We start from the raw sequence: 17601 nt of genomic DNA, 5'->3' as shown, positions 1-17601 counted from the left end.
GGCCCGCGCCGGCCCCCGGGGACACGGCGGGGAGCGCCCCCCGGAGCGGGGCTGGCTGGCGGAGGAGCCGAGGGGAGCGAGCCTGCGAGCCTGCCCGCCGCCCGCCGCCGCCGCCGCCGCCCGCCCGCCTGCCGCCCGCCTCCTCCAGCCTCGGCCGCCGCCGCGGTAGCGGCGCCTGCAGCCCCCAGAAGTGAACAGCAGGCGACCCGGAAGGTTTGAGCTCGGGCTTCCCCGCCGGAGCGGAGCCGAGCCGAGCCGAGCCGAGCGGAGCCAGCCCGAGCCCAGCCCTCCTCGGCCGGCCGGCCGCGGCGGAGGCGGGAGGCAGGGCGGGCGGCGGGCAGCGGAGCGGCCGCGGCGGAGGCGCGGGCGGAGGCACGGGCGGCGACGGCGGAGGCGGCGCGGGCTCTCGCTGCAGCCCCGGAGCTGCCCGCGAGTGAGCAGAGCCAGGTCTGTGCGGGGCCGGGGCCGGGGAGGGACGGACGGATTGACGGTCCGAAGCCGGGCCGGGCCGGCCCGAGGGCGGGCGCCTGGAGCAAAAGTTATGCGGAGTTGCGGGGCCCGGGGCGGGGGCGTGGGGAGGGGGGGCCCCCCTCCCCGCTGTCAGCTGGGCCGGGCCCGGGGCAGGCCCGGGGCTGCGGGAGCTCCGGCCCCGGCCCGCGCTCGCGCCTGCAGCGCCCGGGGCTCGCGCCGCTCGCGCACGGCCACCACCCCCGGTAGCCCCGGCGGCGGCGGCTGCAGCGGAGGCGGCGGCCCCGGAGCCAGCCCCGGCCCCAGCCCCGGCCGGCGGCTGCAGCTCGCGGCTCGCAGGCTCGCGGGGGGAGGAAGTGTCTCCGGCCCTTTTTTTTTTTTTTTTTTGAGCCGGGCTATTCAAACCTGCTCGCAATTCTCCGGTAAACAATGATTCATGGGGCTTAATGCAAATAAACTGATTGCAAATGGAGCGGGGCTCGCGCGCCGCGGCCGCCGCGCCGGCTGGGTGGCCAGCGCCGGATTTCTCCCTTTTTTTGCAGATCTGCAGAATATGGCGTCCCTGTCCTGTTTTAAAAATAAGCCAGGCTGCCATTTTTGTTTTTCTTTTGTCTGAAAATTTTAATAAAACTGTCTGAGAATGTGGGAGAGGCGGCTGGAGGCGAAGGGGGCCCCCCAAAGCCACGGCTTTTTTTTGCTTTTCTTTGGCACTTTTGGGCCGAGTGTGCAGGAGCCTCGCGGGGCTTGAGACACAATGTAATCGCACTTGAAAGAGAAAAAAGGAAACAGCCCCGCGATCGGGGCCCGGCTGCCCGCCGCGGGGGTAAAGTTAACACGGACCCAAAGTTTGGGGCTCGGGGCTTTTTTTTTCCTTTTTTTGGGGGGGCGCTTTTCATTTTTTTCTTCCGGGGGTGGGGACAAAAAGCTAGAGTGGAAGGGGACCCGAGTGGGTGGATTTGCTTCTTAGCGGGTTATTTAGTGGGGAAGTGGATGCGCATGGAAGGGGCTGCTTCTCAGGAGGGGATGCCGGGGGCGCGGGCGTTTGGGGGAGCGGGGAGGCGCCGTCTAGGAGGAAATGCCCCCTCCCCAATGTCATTCCTAGAGTGGGGATGTGGGGGGGGGTAGTGGAGGAGGTCGGGGAAGGGTTTCAGGATGGAGAGGCTGCCCCTGGCTCAGTCTCCTGGGCACCTGGTGATGCCGGCCCTGCTTCCCTGGCACCATCTCTCCTGGAGTCTGCACGTATGGGCTGTGACCGGCATGGAGCCGCTTAGGGAAGAGACATGTCTACTTCCTATGGGGCTCCCGCATCCTTTCCAGCGGCCCTTGCGGGAATCCTGGCAGGGCGCTAATGGGGCTGCATGGAATTCCTTTTCCCTCTCTGCGCCTCAGTTTCCTCGTCTATACGATGAGGGGCTTGGATCAGACGTAGGTCTCCGAAGGTTCCTGCCAGCTCTGACGTCCTCCGAATCTGTGACTAAGTGTTTTTGGACCCCAGAAGCACTTTGGGAGATTGTTAAAAGCAACTTGGGGCAGCCGCAGAGATGACTGCTCAGTGGGCTGCGAACACACGCCTTCTTTTGGGGGGGAGGTGAAAAAAAAATCACATTTTCCCCAGCAGCTAAGGTTATTTCCGGGGTTCAGGGAATAGACCTAGAACAGCTTGTTTTCAGGCCATTAAGGGAGGCAAGAGTAGTTTTCAACAAATCAGTTTGAGTGGAGAAGTTAGGGTAGCCTTTCAATTCTCTTATCATCTTCTGTAACCCTTTTACCAAACTACTCTATCTCTACTCCCAAGCCCTCAAGCCCTGGGGGCCCACTTCTGCAGCCTTCCTTAACCTTTGCCACCCCAGCTCTATGACCCTGAAGCTCGCTCAGCCTCAGTTTCCCCATCTGTAAGGAAAATGAGGGGGTGGACTTGTTGCCCTCTCCTATCTCTTCTAGCTCTATAGTCAATGGGATGAAATATCTTTGTCCCCATCTCCCATTATCCTTGGTGTTCACGGCTGAACAGGATTGTATCTCCTGGCATTCCTGGCCCTTTCCTAGAAAGCCTTGTGTGTTGAGGTAGTATTCCAAGGAATACTAGCAGAGGACCACTTCTGACCCCAGCTGGGGTCCTTTGGACAGCTTCTGGACTGGCATTGTCTAGGGATGTGTGGAGGAGTGAGGGTGGTAAGGTTTTTGTATGGCTCGGGGCCTTTCTTGATCACATCTTGAAAGAGGTGGTGGGATAGATTCAGCAGTAGGGGAGATAATGGATGGCATATAATAGGAAAGCATTTGTTTCCTACCCCACCCCCACGACCTAGAGGTTAGTTCTTGACTCTGGCAGAAGGAAGCATGCTGGGCCTAGAAGGCCAGGGTTAGGTGGACAATGATTGTCCAGGAGGTTCTAGTTAAAAATTTTAGGAAGGAAAGAAAGGAAATAAGCATTTATTAAGCATGTATGTGCCAGTTACTCTGCTAAGATAATTTCATAGAGGATCTCATTTGATCTTCACAGCAAGGCTCTTATCATCCTCATTTTTACAGATGGACAAATTATGACTGACAAAGGTTAAGTGACTTGCCCAGAGGCTCACAGCTAGTAAGTGCCTGAGGTTGGATTGGGTCTTCCTGACTCCAGGCCTATCTATTTCACTATCTATCACCTGCCTCCAGGGCTGTGAGGGACCTCAGAGATTGCTGATGAGGAGTCCAAGGCAGAGGCAGGGTAAGAGATTTGCATAAGGTCAGTCACACAGGTAATGTCAGAGGCAGGATCAGAACCATATTTGTCCAGCTCTAGTCAGACCACCTGGCCTGGTACAGACCTTAGTCTCCCTTGAATGTCTTTCTTCACTTTACAATAAAAAGGGGGAGAGGGGGGAAACTAAGGGTAGACTCGCTATGCCTTTCACTAGTTCATGGGTTGTCATGGGGAAGAGGGATTAGACATGTTCTGCTTGACCTCAGAGGGAAGAATTAGAAGCAATGGGTGGCTTCATTTAAGGACAAATTTCCTAATAATTAGAGCTGTCCAAAAAGCAGAATGGGATTCTTAGAGAGGGAGGAGGTTCTCCCTCACTAGAAATGCTTAAAGGGAGGTCAGATGTCTACTGGCTGGGTACAGTAATAATACGGATGTTTCTATAGCACTTGAAGGTACACAGAACACTTATATGAGCCTTACAACAACCCTGATATCGTTACTGTTTGTCCCTTATTTTACAGATGAAGAAATTGGGAATCAGAGATACCATAGGATCATAGATCCTTCTAGGGTTCAAAGAAGAGATGTGGCTAATTGACAAGTGGGCCAAATCTTGGCCAGAGTCCAAGTGAGGCAAGGGGGCTCTGGGCTCTCTAGTCTAACTCCCTAATTTTACAGGGGAGGGGAGGCCATGGGGGTAGAGGGAATTCTGTGACTAGCAGAATTTAGACCCAGCGCTTCCTAACACCAAGTCCAAAACTGTGTCTGCTATAGTGGAAGGCTTGTTGGTCAGGAATGGTTGGATTTGATGGCCTCTGAGCTCCTGTACAGCTCTGAGATTTTGTGATTTCCTTTTAGTTATCCAGGGGTGGGACCTTGCTTCATCTTTCCTCTTGTACTTCTAAAGCATGCATTTGGTTTAAAGAGCATGCCAAGTATAAACTCGGGCCCTTGTCTTGAATCAAGAAGTATTAGGTCTTGTGGATACCTGGGTCTCTCCCAGAACTTGTGTGGCCTTGGCCACTCCCTTTAGAGAGGACCAGTCTCAGCCTTATCCCCGAGAGGTCAGCAGTAAGCACCGGGGTCGGGGGAGGAAGAAGGGAGCAGCTCCACACTCCCTGTCCAGAGCTCACATCATCTTGCTGGATCTTTGCAATGATGCTGTGAGATTGGTAGTGCAGGCTTCATCATGCCCATTTTTACATTTGAGAAAACTGAGACTCAGAAATGGAAAGTGACTTTCCCAAAGTCACATGGTTGGCAGAGGCAGACTTGAACGCAGGTCTTGCGCAGTTAGTGGAAGAGCCAGGAATTATTGCTATAAGTAGACTAGAATACAGGTCTTCATGCTGCGTTCTTCTCTGATAGATTTAGACCCTATGCTTAGTGGATATTTGGAGGTTCAGTTTGAATGGGAGGGTGGAGGGGGAAGGACAGCACTGAGGTGCTCCCCGTTCCCCCTGGTGGACCATGGGGAGTTCCTATCTTCTTTCCCCAGGTGCCTAGAGGCTCCCGAGAGACCGGCTGTTTAGCTATCTGGAGTCAGGTTCAGGCAATCCCTACTATGTGCTTTCAGGGACCATGGATCCCAAGGGCCATCACTGATGTAGGGCAGTGCCCGCAATGGTGCCATCTGTCAAGATGGGCTAAGGAAGATCAGTGAGTATCTAATAAAAAACACATGATCTCAAAGCCACTTGAGTTGGCAAGGCTGCTTTTCTGCAGGTTTGTCTCCTTAGTAGTGAGGGGAGAGTTGATGACCTGGGAATGAAGAGTAGGTCATAGGTGATCCCTCTACCCCACTCCTAGTGGATACTCCACAAAGTCATTGATGCCTTGGCCTGAGTCCAAGCAAGGCAAGGAGGGCAGGTGGGGAGCTGTGTCTATCAGGCCAGTATGGAGGTGACAGTAGAGTGGAAACCCAGAAGCTAAAAATTCTGGGCCTGGCCTTTGCCTTAATTGTTTTGGTATCCATTTCCCAGCAAAGTTATTTCCTTTTCCATTTTCTGCTGTCGGGTGAAGATTCAGCAAACATCTTGCCCTGTGTGCTAGGCCCCTGGGTGGGGGTGGGAACAGAATTCTTCAGGCCTTAAAGGATCTAGAATTTCCCACTGTGGGTATCCCTTCCCTTACACAGACTGCAACCCCTATAGATCGGATTGAATTTAAGAACTGCAGAAGCCAGGAGAATTCCTGTGGCCAACCTGTGGATGAGTTTCTCTGGTCAGGCAATGGGTGGTTCCGTCCCAAATGACGGTCCCACATTCTGTCTCAGGGGTCCATATTTGAAGCCTTTCTAGCTTCCAGGGATGCAAAGGGAAATGAAACAAGATTCTACCCAGGCCTCAGAGAACTGACAATCTAATTGGAAAGGTTAAGTGACAAAAAAAGGCGGTAAATGAGTGTCAAATGAAGAGGTCTGGAAGGGTTCCGTGGGAGAAGTGGAATGTGAGCTAGTCTAGAAGGACAGAAAGGTGGAATAGAAAAGGAAAGCATCATGTTCTAGACCAGGGCTCATGTTTCTGTAATGGACTTACAGGTTAATCAAGTACTTTCCTCGCCATATCCTTGTGAGGTGAGTGGTGCTAAAAAGTACCCATTTTGCAGATGAGAGAACTGAGGATGAGAGCAGTTAAATGCCTTGTCCGCAGCTAGTCAAGGTTCAGCTGTTTCCACCACTTGCTTCCCATAGCTCCCATGCCTGTCCCTACTCTAAGTCTTTCTGGGGATAACCTTGGGATCCAGCCATCTGGATTGGGAGCCACAGGGGCCCAGCAGGTGCTGGGCAAGGATAAATGATCATTTGCCAGACTCCTTTGCCCCAGTCTCTTGACTCCTCATGGGAGGTGACTTGCCTATAGTTCAGAAGGATTTGGCAGAGGAGAACCACAGATCTCTGAGATCAGGGCTGGGGACCCTGTCAGAATGTGCCTTGAGGGAGGTCATTTTTCAGAACCGAAAGTGACCCCTCGGGGGCCTTACTTCCTGTCTTCCTTCCCCAGTGCTTCCATGGTGGTCACCTGACTCTGATGAGGTTCTCTGGTGGAGTTTAGATCTCCAGCAGCCTAAAGTCCCCAGCCCTATTTCTACCTGTCAGGCTCCTTCATCCTCCTTCTGTTAAGACTGAGAGACTACTGTGCCCCCCTCCCTCTTTCCCCAAGTCAAGTACATCCATGAGCCCCGGTCCTTGGGCCTGGTGATGCAGCCTTGCTACCCCTTCTGTTCTCCCTATTTCCCTCTGCTTGGAATTCCCTGGAAAGGGCAGCGTGTGAATGGAGGGAGAGGACTCAGGTTCCCATCCTGTGTCTGTCACCTACTGAGTCCCCCAGGTAACTGATCCTTCTGGTCCTTGAAGGCCCATGGCAGTTCTGCTATGTGTCCCTGCTGTCACCTGTCTGTAGTCTGGCACTTGGGGTCCTGCCTCCAGTGCTTGGCTTAGCCCTTATTTTGGTCCAGACCTACAACAGCACTTAGATCTGGAACTCCTGGTGTGGAAGCTTCCTCCACTGGTACAGATAGGGCAGCTGATCTGAAACAGACAGTCCAAGAGAGCCACCTGAGACTTGAAGTGATGAACCCCGGCTCTTACAGCCAAGCTGCAGCTCATCTAGACTGCAGGCTTGGCCCTTTAGCCTCTACCCTCTGCTGCTGGTCTGATTGGGTCAGGAGCGGCTTGGGCCCGAGTCTCTAAGGTTGGAGCATCAGAGGAGAGAGGCTTCAGTTCAAAACTGTTGTTTATACAGATGAGGAAATGGGGTCTCAGAAAGGTTATGTGATTTGCTTGAGTTCACATAACTACCTGGTGGTGAAGCCAGGTCCAGGACACAGGCCTCAAAGTTCGACTCTCCTCTCACTCCCTCAGGAATGCATAAGTTTTATGTTTTTCCACAGGTGGCACAGTAGATAGACTGCTGGGCCTAGAGTCAGGAATTCCTGAGCTCAAATCCAGCCTCAGACACCTACTGGCTGTTTGACCCTGGGCAAGTCACCTAACCCTGTTTGCCTCAGTTTCCCCATCTGTAATATGGAGAAGGAAATGGCAAACTTCTCCAGTGTCTGTGCCAAGAAAACCCTTAATGGGGTCATGGAGAATCTGTTGTGGTTCTGATTTACACTGATCCTTCCCTCTAGTTTGGGCTGTTAAAATTCTAATCCATCTCCAAGACCCAGTTCAGATGCCATCTACTTAACTATGACCATACTTGACTATGACTTAAGTATGACCATCTTCTTACCTATGACTTGGAAGGTCAGCCAGACCAACCTTTTTTTTTTAACATTTGAGAAAACTGAGACCTACAGAGTCTAAGTGACTTATCTAAGGTCACACAGCACCAAGATTTGAATTCAGGCCTCTGGACTCCAAATCTAGCTCCCAGTTAACTGTGAGCCCTTACTCCCATCATCCCGTGTCTCCCTTCTGACCCTTATCACGTTTGGTCTTAGTGTTATACACATGTGCACGGAGTTACTGTTGAGGCCTGAGCAGGAGCCCATTTGGCAGTATCTCGGACAGGACTCAGCTGGCTGTTGCTGCTTGTCCCTGTGACAGCTCAGATGTATAGATCAGCTTTGCTTCCATCGCACCCGGCTCTGCCCTCTGCCATCCCTCTCATCCCCAGGTCTGCTTAGTGGAGCCAGGCAGAACGGGCTCCTCCCTGTCTCCTCACCCTAGACATTCTCCAGGCTCATTTGGCCATGTGGGATGATCTCCAGTCCATTCACCAGCTTAGCTCCCTCCTCTAGACCCCTTGTACCTTATCAGTGTGTGTCCCAAAATGTGAGCCTCAGAACTCCAAGTGGGATCTGCTGATGGAGCGGTGGACGGAGTGCTGGGCCTGGAGTCAGGAAGACCTGAGTTCAGATCTGGCCTCAGACATTCGATAACTGTGTGACTCTGAGCAAGTCACTTAACCTAAGTAGGCTTGCCTCATTTTCCTCAGCTGCAAAATGGGGATCATAATAGCACCTACCTCCCAGGGTTGTTGTGGGGATCAAATGAGATATTTGTAAAAAGCAGTTAGCACAGTGCCTCGCACACAACAGGTACTTAATAAATGCTTATTCTTTTTCCTTCCCCTTCCCCAAGCAGAGAAAGCGGGACTGTCAGTTCCTTCATTGGAGACGCTGTTTCCATTAGCTCAGCCCACTATATCATTAGCTGTTTTGTCTGCTTTGCAATCCCATTGACCCATATTAAATGTTCAGTCCAGTCCACTAAAACCCCCATGTATTTATTCTTCACACGGGGGGTTGTTGTTTTGTTGTGATTTTTTAAAAAATAAGTTTTACTGTGGCCTTTTGTTTTTTTATATCACAGTAATGTCTAGATACACAACTCTCCTATCTAACAAAGAAAAACAATTCAGCAAAACCACCTAACATATCAGCCATGTGTGGTGAGGTATGAGCCACTCTGCATCTTGAGCCCCCCACTTCTCTACTGAAAGGAACACAATACATTTCCTCTTCTGTTCCCAGGATTGTTCTCTGCAGTTACTCAGCGTTCAGCTGCTTTTTAATATTCTTTTAATTTACATGATTGTGGTCATTTTAGATATTGTTCTGGTTTGGCTTGCTTTGCTCTGCCTCACTTTATCTAGCCTTTCCTGTTGTTGCTCAGAATTCCACATCCTTGCCGTTTCTTATGGTGCAGTAATTTTCCATTATGGTCCTCTGTGGGCAGCCTGGCATAGTGGGTAGAGGACTAGTCTTGGAATCAGGAATAACAGGGTTCAAGTTTGGCTATTCACACAGCACCATTCTCAGGTCTCCCATTGTCTCAGGGCTGCAGGCAAGCCTTAAAATTTGAAGTTACAAATTTTTGCTGATCAGGGGTGATGATGCCAAAAGTCCAGATTGTGTCTTCCCCACATTCATAAACAGGTTTGGTCAGCTCTTCACTAGTTGTTGGGTACCCAGATGATTACAGATTTAGAACTGAAAGGTTTGAATGGTTACCCAGTCCAACCCCCTCATTTCATAGATAAAGAAACTGAGGCCTAGATACATAAAATGACTTGCTTAAAGTCTCAAAACTATTACATGGCAGAGATGGGATTTGAACCCAGACCCTCTGCCTCCACATCCAGGGCTCCTTTGATGACCACCCACCTTGTTTCCAGTTTTTTTTTGTCACAAAGAGTTCGCTCACAGTATGGCACTGTTGGAAACCAAAGTAAAAGAAGAAAGGAGTTCGGTTCCTTCCCCCCATGCCTGTGGTATCTTTTTTCTTTATCTTTCCCAAGAAGGGGCCCTCGGCCTTCCTTGTTTTTTTTGCATCATTGTAATTTCTAAATATATCCCTTTCTTCCCTTCTCCCCCACCAAAGAGCCAAAAAATAAACAAAGAGGGGGAAAAGAGGGTGAGTGCAATTCAGCCAAACTAACAACTAAGCATATCAGGGGAGTCTAGAGAAATGTGACGTTCTGCACCCATCCATCATGCCTCACCTCTCCCAAGAAGGGAGGGAGACAGTTTTTATCCTCTCTTCTCCTGGGCTAAGCTGAGTCACCACAGTTACATGGCATTTGGTTCCTTTATGTGTGTTTTTTTTTCCTGCTTTTCATTTTACATTGTTACAATCATTGTGTATACCATTTTCTTGGTTCTGCTTACGTCACCTGCATCAGTTCGTATAACTTTTCCTAGGCTTCTCTGAATTCTTGATACTTCTGTTTCTTGTGACACAGTAGCATTCTGTTACTTTCATGTATCATAGCTTGTCTCTGGGCATCTATTCTTTTTCCAGTTCTTCTCTACCTACAGAAAGTGGCCTTAGGAGAATTTCGATGTAGTGGTGACCTTTCTTTCTGTCTTTGGCTCCTCGTGGGCCATCCTCCATCCTTCCTGGTGTCCATTTCTCACCTGCCTCTGCCCCTCCAGCTTGTGGTCTCCCTGACACCATTTCAGGTCCATGCTTACTCTTTGTATCAGTTATGTGACCTTGTTTCTGATTCCAGGAATCATCCTTTCAAAATCAGAGCTAGCCCAGATGTTGCAGTTCCAACCATTTGGGCATCTTTAGACATTCGTTCCATTCTCTCTCATGGGATCCTGTTTACTAGAAATTTGTTCTTGGAAGCCTTCTGCTCGTGGAGTTGATTTTTCTTTGAACATCTCAGCCTATTTCTTTCCTCTGATCTCTTTATTTTCTATCCTCCCAAAGTCTATGGCAGGGTGGGGAACCTGTAGCCTTAAGGCCACAGGTGGTCCTCTAGGGGCCTCAAGTTAGGCCCTTTGACTGAATCCAAACTTTACAGAACAAATCCCCTTGATAAAAGGCCCCAGGTTCCCCACCCCTGGTCTAGGGCATATACCAGCCTCCTTTACAGAGTCCTTTATTTCTGGGAATGTTGTTCTTCCCTCCTTCCCCACGACACAACAAAGCTCCTTGAGAACAAGACCTGTTTCATTTTCCCTTGTATTTTACATCACTAGTACAGTGCCCTTCACATAGTAGGCTCCTTATAAATGCTCAATGAATTGAATTTAGTTGAAATGAAAACGTCCTGCCCTCCTAGGTTTCTTGCCTATCTGTGTTTGTCAGCCATTTATTGGACTGCAAGCTCTGCCATTTTGTACCCTTAGTACCCAGCACAGGTTAATAAGCCCATGACAGATGTGTGTTCATAGAATGATGAAGGCCTTCCACCTGAGGGATTCAGAAAGGATGTGTGATGCTGGGCTCCACCTGACAAAGCTTGAGCTGGGAGTGCATTGGCATTTGAGATGCCAGGCAGTTTGTGCCCTTAGGATGGGTGGAGAAAGTGAATTGCAGTGCTACAGCCCCTAGCCCTGGATCCATCCAAAACAGCATGATGTTGCCATACAAATGGTGCTGGACCTGGGTTTGAGCCACCATCATAGTTACACGTGCAGAACATTAAATAGAAAAGAATAATAAATGGCAGAGTAGTAAATCTTCCCAGGACTCATGGAGAATGAGGCTAATAAGGATAATAATTTCATTCAGATCAATCCCTTTATCATCACCTAACACTAAATACAAAAGCACTCTAGTAGGGTAACAACTCATCCCAGGACTGAATTGCATAAGCAAAATAATGACGACGAATAGCATATCTGTCATGCTTTCAGCTTTGGAAAGCACTTTGGGTCCTCACAACAGCCCTGGGATGTAGGTACTGTTATTATCTTCATTTTACAGAAGAGGAAAAAGGTCAAGAGAGACTAAGCGACCCACTTGTGGGTCACACAGCCCTATGAGTGTGTGAGGCAGGATTCAAAATCAGGACCTTCTGATTCCAAATCCAGGACTCTCTCCACTGTGCTTCCTAGATGACGAGAATGAAGAGCAGTGATAGCTGGCGTCTTCATGTCAGCCCTGTGGTTAGTTAAACACTATAGTCTCACTGCCCCTATTTCATGGGTGGGGAACGTGAGAGGCACAGAGGTCAGAGGTTGCGCTCTGTGTGGATGGAGCCAGAGGTCAGGGCTCCCAGGCTGCATTTGAACTCAGCTGTGTCCTGACACCAAGTCTCATGGCCCTTCCACACTACCAGTCAGTCATTCCATCAGCTAGCATTGATAAGCCCCTACTTATGTATTGGTGTAAGCCTTAAGCAGACAACAACAGAGCCCAGTCCCTCCACTCAAGAAGCCACACACATTGACATTGACAGGATGAAATGGAGGGTAGTTTCTGGAGCCTGTTTCCTCATCCCTAAAGTGGTTTTTTTTGCCTGAATGCTGGCCGTTACTGCCTCACAGTCCAGGTCATGTTGGTAAAGCGCTTTGAAAATGGGAAAAGCCATATACAGATGGGAGGTGGAATTATGTGGTCATAATAATAATGTTGGTTTTGTGTAATAAAAATACCACCTCCTCCCAGCTGCATAGTAGTGATCAAAGGCATGGCTTTGTCTCCTCTCCCCTAGTATTGTCCTCCCCACGCCCCCTTACACCCTCATTCTGCATCTCGCAGGACTGTTATGTCCCCGTGACTCAGTGGGCCCAGGTCAGGGTCATAGGGATGTGGCAGGACTGTTGGAAGGGGCTGTCACCGGCTCTGGAGCTTTCCTAGGGAAGACCTGACCGCACAGGCAGGAAGGAATGGGGGAGCCCAGCTTCTACTGTTGAGATGTGCCCTTTTCTCCTGAGGAACTTCAAAAGATGTTGGGACTGGCCTGGAGCAGGAGCAGGGGCAGGGAAGGGGACCCTTCCCAACTACATGGGTGGCCCTCAGCCCCCAGCCTGTGCCTGGATCCCAGACAGCATCTCAAGTGTGGTTGTTGCTGGCCCTGCTATCCTGCCATCTCTCAGGGAGGTCAGGGAACAGAGCAGGCCCTTTGATGTAATTGTAGTAATTATTATTAATTAATTCTAATTATTAATTACGACTGAAAATTAGTACTTTAAGGTGGGCAGAGAACATTATATGTACTACCTCGTGAGGTAGGTCTTATTATTATTTTCATTTTATAGATGAGGAAACTGAGGCCCAGGGCCCCAGGTACACAGTGCTAGTAAAAAGGTCACAGATGGGACTCCACCACTTCTCTTCTGGCTCCCGGGTCAGCCCAATACTGCCTTTGTAGGCCTTGAGTGTTCCCTTTCTAGGACAGGTATATGGCTCCTTTGTGAAGCAAGGACCCACCGGTGTGCAGTGAACCTTTCCAAGCACTGACCCATGGGCAGCCAGTCTGTATGACCCTCCAGCTGCTGCTGAACAAGATTCAGAAGGAACCTCGGCAGACCTTGTACCCAGAGGCTTCTCACCTGCTGGGGGAGATCAGGCATAGGCACAGGAAACCAAGGCCAGATTTGTTCAGGCAGCTGGCCCAAGGAGGTCACTCACAGTGAACCCTTGGGCACCTCCTCAGGGTCCTCACAGAAACCAGACAGCCCTTGATCTACTCCCAGTCTCTTTCCCCACAACGGCTACTCTGGACCTCCCCCCTGGAGATAACTTCTGAGAAGGTGGAGACCCTCTCTCCTTCTCCATTCTCCCATTTCTCCTCATCTGCTCAGGTCACAGGAGTTTAGTGGATCCTGACCCTTGGGCTCCTGATCCCATCCCTTCCCACTTTTTCAGGGACCTCTCTGTGATAAGTCTTCAGCTTCTCCCTTGCTGTCAGCTCCTATCTGTCCACAGATTCATCATTTATTATTCAGGCTTTGAGGATCCCACATCAGATCCCTCACCCTCACAAGAGGCCTTCTTGACTCTTCCAGCCCTTGTAACTACTGTCCAGTCTCTCCCCTCTCTTGCAGACAGGATTCTTTAGAAGGCTGCCTCCTTCCTCACTACCCTTTCTCTCTTCAGCCCCTGTCAGCGGGAGCCATCGTCTCTCTCCTTCTCCAGGGCCACTACTGGCTCACACCCTTTCCTCACACCCCTGACATCTCCAGAGCTTTTGGTCCTGGGGTGTGCCTCCCTTTACTGCGTACTCTGCTCCCCTGGCTTCAGAGATCCCCCACTTTCCTGATGCTCCTGCCTCTCTCCTTGACCCTTGGTGCCGCTATTCTCCAGGGGGTCATCCTGGGCTGTCTTTTTCCTCTGTATTTTTCCCCTGGATGATTTCATTCCCAACACAGTTTTCATTATCACTTCTTAATGCAGGAAGGCCAAACCGTGTGACCAGTCTAGACCTGAGATCCATAGGCCCCCCCCCCCCCTTACTGGCCATCTCTCTCAGGTGCCTCCCCAGAACCCTGACCTCAGCAGCTCCCAGACAGAGCTAATCCTCTCTCCCCACATCTGACCATTTATTTCCATCTGTGGCATCATCTCGGCTCCCATATTTGTAGGGGGGGAAAGCTCCTTTCCAGTGTGGGGGTGGTGGAGTAGGTGCCTTCCCAGAAGAGGTCAGATCTGAGCTGGGCCTTGTCAGCAGACAGAGGGGCGGCCCCAGAGGGAGGAGCAGACATGGATGTGGGGACAGCACAGGCCGTGGCCAGCCTTGCTGGGGGATAGAGGCCGTGGAGGGGAGCTGGTTGAGCTCAGAGCACAAAGGTAGGCTTTCACCAGACTGTGGAGGGCCTCGAATGCCAAGCTAAGGGGTTTGTACTTTATTCTGTAGGTCATAGGGAGCCAGTTTGAACAGAGGAGTGACATGGTCAGATCTGTGCAAAAGGGTCTGTCACACACACGGTATGTCTGTGTTTGTATGCATGCATCTTAGTGTGTCTCCGTGTGTTTGTGTATCCTTGTGTCTTTTTTGCATGTGTGCCTGCTCATACGTGTGCATGTTTGTGTCCGTGTGCACCCCTGTGTATACTTGCCTGGTGTTTGTGTGTATGCTTTTGGAATATCCACGTGCCCATTTCACACAAAGTCAGCCAGTGCCTGCTAGGTGGAGCTGGGCACTCGGCCGGAGCCCGTAAAACTGGCCGTGGGTGGTCCCACATGGTGGCCCTAGTCTTCCTCTGTCAGCCAAGGGACTCTGAAAGCGATCCCCCTCCCACGGAGGGGCCCTTGGCCTGGGGGGTGCCGGCGTTTAGCTAAGCAGGGCTCCTCCATGCCCCCTTGCAGAAAAGCGCAGGGGCAGGGTCCCTAGACCTGAGCCTGGGGCCTGCCCCCATCATGGAGCTCCCTCTGCTGCTCACTCCCCCCAAGGACTCCCTGGCCCCCTCCGGAGCCGTCTTCCCTTTCTTGCTGACCTTTGATGGGACTCGGGAAGCACCCAGAGCTACAGGTTTGAAGTGGCCGAGCCCCGGTTGCAGAGATGGCTCACTGGGCAGGTGGATGGGGCAGTTTGGCAGCAGCCAGCAGGCCTCCCTCTGCTCCATTGGGAGGCATTCTCCCTGCCAAACCTGGAAGGAGCTCATTGTTGAAAGCAGAAATGCGCAAGCACACAGGCGTGCACGCACGCACACACACGCACACAGACACACACGCACACACACCCCAAGAGCTCATTACCTCTGCTGCAGTAATTAGCCATGTGCAGCAGTCTGCATGAGCGCCTTTCCCAAGCCTTCCGTGGCCTGTGTGTGTCTGCCTCTCCTGCCTTTGCTGCCCTCCCTGTCCAGCCCCGGTCCTGAGCCCCTTTCTTAGCCGCCCTCATTGACCCAGCTTTCTGCTGCCCCCTCTGAGGTCCTCTGTGGCCTCCCCCACTCTTCCCACTGAGCTTAGGCTTTAGAATGTAAGGACTGACCATCCTGATGCTCGAGCCCAGCCTGCTCATTGTAACACGTAGGGAGGTGGGGTTAGGCGGCCTGGACTCCTGTCACAGAATCAGGGAATCAATCCTAGGCCCAGAGCCCCCCGACCTTGGCTGATTCTGAGCATTTTCCCTTGTTTTCCTTTTGCATGGTGGACTTCTGGGCTGGTTCCTCTTCCCCCACACACCTAAGGACAGGTTACCATCTTCTTCCCCCTCTCTTCTCCTTCCCCCTGTGCCCTCATCTGCTGCCGTCTCTGCAGATGACCCCTGAATTTATATATCTAGCCAGCCTCCTTGAGCCTCAGTTTCCCCATATGTAGAGTGGGGAATAATAACACTTGCCTTACCAGTCTCACCAGGCATATTGTGAAGGGTGCACACCCCCTAATCTCTGTCTTCAGCCTCATCTCTCCCTTGAGCTCTGGCTTCCCATCTCCAGCTGCCTGCTGACTCAACACATTCTCAAACACATTCATCACCTTCTGCCTTAAATCTGTCTTCCTCTCAGCTCCCTATTTCCATTGCTGAACCCCCTGCCAGATGTTCAGGTTAGGAGGTGGCTTGTCATGAGGGCGAGGCGCTGGATCTGGAGTCCAGAAGGCCTGTTTTCAAATCTTGCGTCTGACACCAAGCAGCTGTGTGACCCTGGGCAAATTACGACCTTTCCCTGCCCCAGTGAGGTGGTTGGACATCCCTGGCCCTTCTTAGATGCCCCCTCTGCTTTCCCACTTCAGCGCCCTCCACACATTGCCATGGCCATCGATGCCACGCCGAAGTGGGGGGACGTGGCTTTTAGCAGATTTGATAGAACTGGTTTCCTTTGTCACCCTGTTTTTTCCTTTATGCCTTCGTCCTTCTGAGAAGGGCTCCCTGGGCTTCTCCAGGCTGCCGAAAAGGGCCCATGACACAGGGAGGCAAAGAACCCAGGTCTGTGGCCTTGGGCCTCAGGGCCCTCTTCCCCCTTCTCACCTGGACCCCTTCAGGAGCTTCCCTCCCCCAGTCCAGCCTCCACAGGCTGCCAGAATCATCTTTCTGAAGCACAGATCTGAGCACATCACAGCCCTGCTCAAACACCCTTCCTGCCTGCCCTGTCATTGAAGGCCTCAGCCTTCCTTCACTCCCTTCTGCCTAACTGGACTCTTAGTCTTCAGAGACACAGCAGGTAGAGTGCTAGGCTCTCACCCTGCCTGGGGTTCTAATCCTGCCTCCGACACTCCCTAATTTTGTTTCTCTGTGGGAGATACTTGGCCCTCCTGGGCTCAGTTTTCTCATCTGTAAAATGAGAATAACAATGCCTCTAGTCATCAACCTTGTAGTTTTGTTATAAAGCTCAAAAGGAGATGGTGTCTGTAGGACGCTTTACCTTTCCTTACCTTAAAGCCCAAAAGGAAGCTCAGTGATGTTTGTGATTATCCTTTGAATCTGATGTGCGGTGCTCCCACCTCTGGAACATGCCCTGTCCTCATCTCTGCTTTTCAGAACCCTCTCCCCCAAGGCCCTGCTCAGGCACGCTCTCCTGTGAAGCTTTCCCTGAGCCCCACAGCAGGTTCTCGCCCAGCTCGCCTCGTCCGGGCACTGTGCTAAGCCCTCTCTGGCCATTCTGCCCCCATTACGCCCAACTTCGTATTGTGTTTCTCTGTGTCTGCATTACCCCCAGCCCCAGCAGAATGGGAAGACCTTGAAGGCAAGGATTGTGAAGGCCCAGAAAGGGTGAAGTCCACTGTGGGAGTCAAAGGGGGTGCTGAGCATCAGACAGATGTGGGGCCTGCGATTCCTTTGGTAGAAGGAGCTCCCAGGTGGGGGGACTCCTGCTAGGGCAGGTCATCACCTTCTTTGAAAATTATGATCTTAGAGGAGGCCCCAAAAGGTTACAGGGCCCCCAGCATATGTCAGACTTGAATGCGGGGCTTCTTGGGCCTAAGGCTGGATCTCTGTGCACCACACTATGCTGCCTTCCCAAGGGGCAGAGCCAGGATTCACATCCAGATCTCCAAACCTGGACCCAGGGCTCCTCGTCCGTGACAGCCGAGTCAGTGTGCTGAGCTAGCCCATTGCCCTGGACCTTTCCTCCCTAGGACTGTCCATAAGCATGTTTAAAATGCCAAGCACTGCATGCTAGATGCTGGAGAGACAAATGAGAAAGGGAAACAGGCCCTGCCCTGAGGGAGCTTGCACTCTGTCAGGCCCCTGGGCCTGTGGGCTCTCGGTATCAGCAGGCATCGGTTAAAAAGAGAGCTGTGACAGATGAGGGTGTGGACCTCAAGCTCGTTCTCTGGTTCACTTTTGCCCTGGCTGGTGCTTGGATCTTGG

The 17601-nt window shown here is 51.7% G+C and overlaps 1 protein-coding gene across 2 annotated transcripts in view; it reads left to right on the top strand.

Annotated features, from left to right (window-relative positions):
• Window positions 1–367: 367 nt before the first annotated feature.
• Window positions 368–17601, top strand: part of ZNF362 (zinc finger protein 362) — a 40544-nt gene continuing 23310 nt past the window's right edge. The window contains exon 1 of one of the 2 annotated variants that reach the window (XM_069078776.1): window positions 368–447. Coding sequence is in view for 1 of the 2 variants with exons in the window: in XM_069078775.1 (XP_068934876.1) it covers window positions 14239–14276 (38 nt within the window). In the remaining variant the exon portion in view is untranslated. Of the gene's footprint in view, window positions 448–1454; window positions 14277–17601 lie in introns of those variants that run through there. The other variant, XM_069078775.1, reaches the window with a different exon arrangement.

This window comes from Petaurus breviceps, unplaced genomic scaffold (assembly GCF_028583685.1).
Source record: "Petaurus breviceps papuanus isolate PSGF00001 unplaced genomic scaffold, PetGlider_PUasm1.0 91041, whole genome shotgun sequence".
In the NCBI taxonomy this organism is placed as follows: domain Eukaryota; kingdom Metazoa; phylum Chordata; class Mammalia; order Diprotodontia; family Petauridae; genus Petaurus; species Petaurus breviceps.
Note: the sequence above shows the minus strand (reverse complement) of the source record. Positions and strands in the feature narration are given on the sequence as shown.